The sequence below is a fragment of the Megascapheus bottae genome, chromosome 6 (genome assembly GCF_031878675.1).
Source record: "Megascapheus bottae isolate mThoBot1 chromosome 6, mThoBot2.hap1, whole genome shotgun sequence".
NCBI classification, from domain to species: Eukaryota; Metazoa; Chordata; class Mammalia; order Rodentia; family Geomyidae; genus Megascapheus; species Megascapheus bottae.
The window spans coordinates 41787375-41795443 of NC_143514.1; the positions used below are offsets into that span (position 1 = coordinate 41787375).

The 8069-nt window shown below is 41.1% G+C and overlaps 1 protein-coding gene across 1 annotated transcript in view; it reads right to left on the reverse strand.

The window, feature by feature from the left end:
* Window positions 1–546: 546 nt before the first annotated feature.
* Window positions 547–8069, reverse strand: part of LOC150061708 (inactive tyrosine-protein kinase transmembrane receptor ROR1-like) — an 85094-nt gene continuing 77571 nt past the window's right edge. Inside the window, exons 3-4 of the mRNA XM_090333980.1 lie at window positions 1275–1562; window positions 547–581 (exon numbers count right to left, since the gene is read on the reverse strand). Coding sequence (XP_090190106.1) covers window positions 547–581; window positions 1275–1562 — 323 coding nt within the window. The remainder of the gene's footprint in view (window positions 582–1274; window positions 1563–8069) is intronic.

Here is an 8069-nt window from a genome sequence, read left to right on the forward strand (position 1 = left end):
AAATATATGGAAAAATAATGAAAAAGAAAAATGTTTTAAAAATTAAAAAAAAGAAACTCAATCTTTAGGTTCCATGAACAAGGGACTCAGCATGAATCACCTCAATCCTTATCTAGGTTTTTCCTTCTCCTGGGTGAGTTTTAAAACCTCTGTCTCAGTTCTTTTAAGGGAATTAAACAATCACCTAATGGTTGTCCTACTCAAGATTTTAAAGCAATAGAAATGTTGGTATAATATGAAATAGATCCTTTTAACTGGATGAAGCAATTCCTAAGCCAGCACAGTATCATTTCTTGCTCAATGTTACCAATTCTGTTATTTCTCCTAAATGTTCTCTTCATTTAAAAATAGCAAGTGTAAGAAGAGTTTGGCTTTGGTCATTTAGAGTCGACTATTATGCTTGAAATTACTACCAATACCCATCTCCAGTGAGTCTTCACACTAGAGAAATCACACAATGAAATGACATTTGGAAACTGTGCTTTGCCCAAGCAGAAGACAACATGGCCTTTGCCTAGAAAGGACTAGAAAAAAGATGGAAAGTACTTACGAGGATCCTGGACTTGCTGTGGGAGGGGGACCTGAGGAATGCAAGAAAAAAACAATAGAAAGAATCAGTCTGAGTAATTAGAGGGTAAGTGTACATACCACCAATTCATTAAAATTACAGTTCCTACCCTTCCAGAGGTTCTATTTATGTTTTTTGAATTTATCATTTGGCTTCTATTTGTCTCCCCAAACACCTTAGTCACTAAAAGCATACCATGGAGTCACGTCTGTGTCCCACATTTCAGGCTGTGAAAATGCTAAGTACTAGAATGTAAGTCAACACAGTGGGTCCTCCTTTGACTCTGCAGCAAGTTTCCAGAAAGAAGCTAAGTGATTGCACCAGAATATCCATTGGAACCGCTGGCAGGAGCTTGTAGTCAGAAGAGGGACATGCTTGTGGTATATGATCCCATGTTCTCTGGGCCAGGAGTATATCCTCACTGAGAAGAGCTCAATGGTAGGGTGACATAGAATGGGCCGGGGTAGGGTTAGACAGAACTGGACTCTATGCCTGTTTGCTATCCTCTAGCTGGATAATCTGGAATATAGTAAGTAACCATTAAGTCTTCGATTACTTCTTTGTGAAGTAATCATTCAGGCATTGTGGGCATCTAGTAACATGTTCAGGAAGGGCTCATTTCCTCCTTCTTTGCTCCCATGGATTTTGCTGGTCCTATTTCCTGGGGCTGAGGGCCAAAAGCCATCCTCAGCGTGGGACTGCTTACCGAACTTGACAAACAAGACTCCAGTAGTAGAGACCACCTTCTTGCCGTTGGTAGCCACGCACTGAAAGTAGCCAGTGTCTGTGGTGTCTAGGTTTCTAATCCGGAGTCGAGAGCCATAGTTGGTTGCCCGAAAGGAGATTCTCCGGGGCTCTTGGACCACAGGCGCATCATTTTTGAACCAGCGGATGGTGGGAGGTGGATTTCCAGAGACTTTGCAGTGCAGTTCTGCTGTCTGCCCCAGGGATGTGGTAATGTTATTCATTGGTTCGTCAAGAGTCAGGTAGGAATCTGTAGCACAGAGAAAAGGAGGCAGGTGAGAGGGGCAGGCAGTGAGACAGTACCTCCTTAACAGTATACATGCACTCCAGAGCAATTCAGGAGTCACAGACAGATGGGAAAGGAACAACACACAAAGGAGAAGCACAAAGGAAGGAGTGACAGTCGTCAGTCATCAAGACCTCAAGATTACTAATCCATCCCCCACAGAGCCTGCTATTTGGAGTACAGCTTGTTATTAATGGGAGTAGGAAACCTAACAGCATGGTGCCCGTGGATAAATGTGATTTCTAAGCCAAGGCAAAATGAGCTTTTGTGCTTCAGATAATGAAGTTACAAAGTACAATAGAGTGAGGAAGTGTGTGATGGGGTAACATCCAAGTATTTCTCTTTTTTCATTTTTTATTGTCGGGGTAATACATAGAGGGGTTACAGTTACATTCGCCAGGTAGTAGGTGCATTACTTTCACACACTGATGCCCCTTCTCATGGTTTTGTCCCCATTCCCCTCCCCCACGCCCTGATATTCAAGTATTTCTATCCCACAACAATACCATTCAATCTTCTGATGAGTAGCTATGTGAGTAACTATGAGTTTATCCAGTTTGTTGTTTTAATAGAGAGAGAAAAAAAGAGAGAGGGAGGAAAGAGGGAAGGAAGGGGGAAGGAAGGGCACAGCATTTAAATGTTCACCTGGCACAGGTGCATTGGGAAGAGTGTTCAATTGATCAGACAAAGGAGTAAGGCATTGGGAGTTTCTCTAATATGGTTATGTCAGCTATGTTAATAGGGAATTTTTTTATCTGTCTATCTCTGTCTCTGTCTTTGTCTCTATCAATTCAATTCAAAATACAACTTTATACTAAAACATGATTATATTCTGTGCAACATGCAGATCTCAAAAAGTTCCACAAGTATTGACAAATGCAGGTACCCACATAAACAAAGCTCCTATCTGAATAGAACATCAGCATCCCAGAAACTACTCTTGAAACATTTGTAGTCAGTTCTTGATCCTAAGCACTCCCTCCCATCCCTCCCCCAGGCCATGACTGTTCTGATTTCTATCATCCTAGATTAATTTTGCCCCAGAATCTCTTGTATAGGGAATCATACCACAATTAAGTTTTATATTTAGCTTCTCTTGCCATTTGTTGCATTAAAATTTTCTTAATAATAAATTGCATTTTAGCTGGAAATTCAGGCATGCATCACGATGCTCAGCATATTTTCTAAAATTAAGCTTAATTTACTTAAGAAACTTCTCTTTGCTACTTATGTACACTACTTGTATTACCTGTAAGTCACAGGGCTTGAATTCAGGGCTTGGTTGCTGTCCCTGAGCTTTTTTGCTCAAGGCTAGCACTCTACCACTCTGAGCCACAGTGCCACTTCTGGTTTCTGGTGGTTCATTAGAGATAAGAGTCTCACAGACTTTCTTGACTTGGCAGTCTTTGAACTGGGATCCTCAGATTTCAGCCTCCTGAATAGCTATAATTTCAAGAGTGAGTCACTGGGACTCAGCTAGGAGGTTTTGCTTTTGTTTCACCTTCTCTGACCATACATACTTGAGTATCTGCCATGCCTTCCTGTTGCTCTGTGTCCTTCCTAAGCCCCAAACACAAGACAGCTTATTAATCAGCAATTTATTACAGGTGTACAAGCCCTATGGACAGGCCCAGAAAAGTCTGAGGCATTACTGTACCTCAGTGCATAATATGGTTCAGTAACAGTGTGGATAGAACTTCTTGCAACGATGGATATGTATTATCATCTACACTGATGGGTAGCCGCTAAGCACACATGAAGTATTGCACTCATGAAATACAACTAGCACAACTAAGGAACTGAATTTTTAATTTAAGCAGCCCTCTGTACCAAGTGACTACTATATTGGACAGCACTGAAAATGGTGAATATGTTGAATTTGATGGATTTTATTGGAAAATAACTCATTTGGGGATGCTATTTAACTAGATAATTTAACTACTCAAATGCCTATAAAATGGGTTCCTAAATAAGTGATTATTCATTATTGGCTTTAATTTTCCACACACACATACAACTTTGGGGAGAGGTGTTGTTAAAGTTTTAGCATCCCCACAGGAGTTTGATGACATATATGACTCACATTTATCCTCTGTATGCTGTGGAAGAGATGAAGCAGGACCATCACTCACTGTGTCATCCTAAAGATACCCTTAAATCATCTCTCCAGTCGAATCATGGTTCCAGAATGAATTTAACTAATGTTCTGATTTAGACTTATAGTTTAATTTTTCTCTTGGACAGGTTTCTACGATCTGTCTATCTACTTGTTTATCTATCTCTATTATCTATCTATTCTCAATCTGTAAAGATGTTTGCAGATATAAGCATGTGTTCCCAAAATGTTTGAAAAAATACCCAGAAAATCGGGAGCCTAAGTAATGGTAGCTTTATGAAGTTATTGCCCTATCTTACATCTTGAGAATAGATAACTACACAGTCTGTGTTGACAGACACTTAAGAAAAGAAAAATATATCACCCAAAATAAGCACAGTGATCAACTTGACATTGATTAGGTTCTGGACTTTGGTTGGCAGAGTTTGAATCTCGGGTCTTCAGCCTTCCTTTCTATATGATCTTGGGTAAGTTACTTAGTTTCTCTCTGTATCTCAGTTTAGCCAACTGAAAAATCAGAATGATCTATCGAGTTCTGTTGCAGAAGATTACAATTTTAAGTTATTTCTGCATAGTGCTTTGTTATCATGGCTTCTATCTCCTGTTATTCCCTGACTTCTGGGTATGCAAAAAAAGGTAAACTAATTAACTGTGGTTCTCAGCTGCAGATGAGAAACATCACAGACTTAGAGCTTAGCTGATGTGCCTCAGGTCACAGCATAGATTGCTCAGAGCTCCCATCATAATGCAGGGCTTTTCAGTCCTCAGGCTGCACCAAGAACTCCACAAAGTCTACCTGAGGCAGCCAACCAAAACAGAAGCAATAACAAACTATTGTGAAGTTTGAATCCCATGCCAAGGCTTTGCATTTGCATTTATCTACCTTATAATACTACAACAAAGGAGTGGCTATAATTGTTTTACCTAGACTCAAGAGTAGATAAGTGACTTGCTCAAGGCCTTAGGTGGCATGAAAGTCCAATCCACCACTCTAGCTCCCAAACATCTCTTGCCATTCTGTAAATCCTTCAACCATGTGAGCCCACAGAGTGAGGCAGATGGAATTCCTTTCCGATACCCATGTGCCCCTTGGAACTTCTCTGACTACAGGCAGGACTGCTGTGAATGAGTCTAAGCATTCCCCACGGTTCTAGCTGGGGTTTCAGTTCCCACTGGAGACATCTTGACTGACCAATGCCACAAAAAGTCCACAGTAGAACATGTCTTTAAAAACTAAAGAAATGTAAACAGATCTTTGTGTTTACTGAACAACAACAACAAAAAGTCTTGCTATAGCAGGGGAGATAAGGTTTTAAGTTTGTTCTGACACACACACACACAAAAGACATGAATCTGCTCCTATCTCTAGCTGCTAATCAAGTACATGGAGCTAACCAATGGTCTAGTCCTCAATTTGGCCAAGACCAGAAGCATCAGAAGAGCATTGTGCCTCAGTGGCACAAAGGCTTTCTGTGACTGGATAAAGTAAGATGAATGCCTGCATCTTCATCTTTCTATTTGTTTTTTTTTTTTTTTTTTTTTTGCCAGTCCTGGGCTTTAAGCTCAGGGCTGTCCTGGGACTTTCCTCAAGGCTAGAGCTCTACCACTTGAGCCTCGGCACCACTTCTGGCTTTTTCCAATGTATGTGGTACTAAGGAATCGAACCCAGGTCTTTGTGCATGCTAGGCAAACACTCAACCACTAGGCCAAATTCCTGGCCCTATCTTTCTTATTCTTACCAGCTCTTGGCTGGGGTCCATTCTCCTCTCAGAACTAAAAGGAACCTTCAGTGGCTCCCTCATGGGCCATGCTAAGGGATTCAACTCTGATGCCCCCACTCAACGTGGCATAACCATTGAGAGTTTTAAACAGTCTTTTTGTTCAGAGAATACCTTTCTTTTCCAATTTCATCTGCAGAAGTCCTGGTGCAAAGGTAAGACCCCCAGTTCATGTGTGCTGTACGGGAAAAGCAGTCCCTTTGCCACTGTGGGCTCAGCATTCATTATCTATTATCACCTGGACTTTTGGAGTTCAATCCTCAGAACCACCGGCTAGCAGGTACCTACCAAACTTAAATATCAGACAGAACCATTCGGTCTCTATATTTGATTCTGGCAGTTAGTACATTTTTTCCCCCAGTGGATTGACTTAGGGCCTCTGACAAGATCTGCTTGGGCTGATCAAGATTTATCATCCTTTTCCCCCTTGCACCATAAACAGGATGGCAGACTGGGATAGTAGCAGGTGGGCCAGAGTCTGGCTTGAGAGAAAAACATGCTAATAATGCTGACTCGAGCGCTGCTCTGTGTTTCCCAGTGGCTGTACACCGATGATGGCAATGGTGATGACGATGACCTAATGATGGTCATAAATCTAACACCTAAGTAGTACTTATTACCACAGCCAGTGTTGGGAACATTTTATGTATGTGAAACGGAAGGCACAGAAATGACAGAAATGGCAAGAATATTGTATATGATCATGCAGACAATAAGTAGAAGTGAGAGAAAACAAATTATTTTGGCTCTAGAGTTCAGGTCTGGAATAGAGGTTCTCCAAATGTTTGGTATCAGGATCTCTTCCTCCCCCACACCTCCCTAGAGGAAACTTTGAAGTGTTTAATTTTAAAAATACAAATAATAGCCCAAAAAAAGTCTAGAATCCTAACTACCTGGAAGGCTGAGATCAAGAGGATCACAGTTTAAGGCCAGAGCCAGGTTTTTTTTGAGACTGTTACTTAACTGAGACTGCAGTAACACTAGCTACATCTTAAACTAAGTGGGAGGCTGAGACTGGAACATTGCAATACCAAGCCAGCCCAGGCAGAAAAGTCTACAAGTTTCCATCCATGTAGACAACCTGGCCACAGTATCATTGCTGGTGATCCCAGCAAACAACGAGAAAAGCCTAAAAGTCATTAGGGGAAAGTGAAGGAAGGGGTGATATTGGCTAAATAAAAGAAAGAAAGAAAGAAAGAAAGAAAGAAAGAAATGTACTCACTGTCTGACCTATGAAATAGTAACCCCTCCGTACAACTCCATAATAATAATAAAGTTCTATTAAAAATAAAATTATTATTTTTAATATTTTTTATTGTAATTAATAAAAGGGTTACATGATATTTGCCAGATAGAGGGTGCATTAATTCACATACATTGATACCCTTTCACATGTCTTGGTCCCCATTACCCTCCCCCCTACCCCACCCCCGTCTTGGTTTCCCCCCTTCCCTATCCAATTTCAAATAACCAAATACAAATAAATCCAATATATCAGATAACAAATATATCAGATAACTGTAACAATATGAGATACCCAAGGGACAGCAAAAGAGATGAGAGATAACATAGTACATTAAGGACAACAATCATTCGTTATATGGCTTTTGTTTCAATATCCTAGAAGTCCTTTCAATTAGCTTCATACTATATGGCCTTATGTATCAAGGTTTTGCTCTATTGCAGATCTCTGCTAGTAGAGCCCAAGGTTTCTACTGATTATGACAAATGAGGGAAACCATTGAGCCTAAGTTCCTTGAGTCTGGCTTACTTCACTTAATATAATTTTTTCTAAGTCTTTCCATTTCCTAACAAATGGGGCGATGTTGTTTTTTTCTGACAGCAGCATAGAATCCCATTGTGTACAAATACCACAAATTGTTTATCCACTCATCAACTGAGGGACATCTAGGTTGGTTCCATATCTTTGCTATGGTGAATAATGCTGCAATGAACATTGTTGTGCTAGTGGATTTAGTATGCCCTAGTTTCTGGATGGTTGGGTAAATGCCAAGTAGTGGAATTGCTGGGTCATAGGAGAGCTCTATTATGAGCCTTTTGAGGCACTGCCATACTGCTTTCCATACTGGTTGAACGAGTTTGCACTCCCACCAACAGTGTAGTAGTGATCCCTCCTGGCCACATCCCCTCCAGCATCTGTTGTTATTCGTTTTCCTGATCCTGGCCATTCTAAAATTAAACGTCTAAAAGTAGGTAGACTAAGGCCCACTCAGGCAGGAAGTGAGACCCTATCCTAAAATATATGCAGTGGAAGGCTGGACGAGGTGGCTCCCACCTATAATCCTAGCTACTTAGGAGGCTGAGATCTGAAGATCAAGGTTCAAAACCAGCCTGGGCACAAAAGGACCTGAGACTCTTATCTCCAATTAACCACTAGAAAACAGGAAGTGGGGCTGTGGCTCCAGGGATAGGGCAGTAGCCTTGAGCAGAAGAGCTCAGGGACAATGCCCAGCCTGAATTCAAGCCCCACAACCCACCAAAAAATGTACACACACACACACACACACACACACACACACACACACACACACACACAGAGTAGAAAACAGGGTTAGA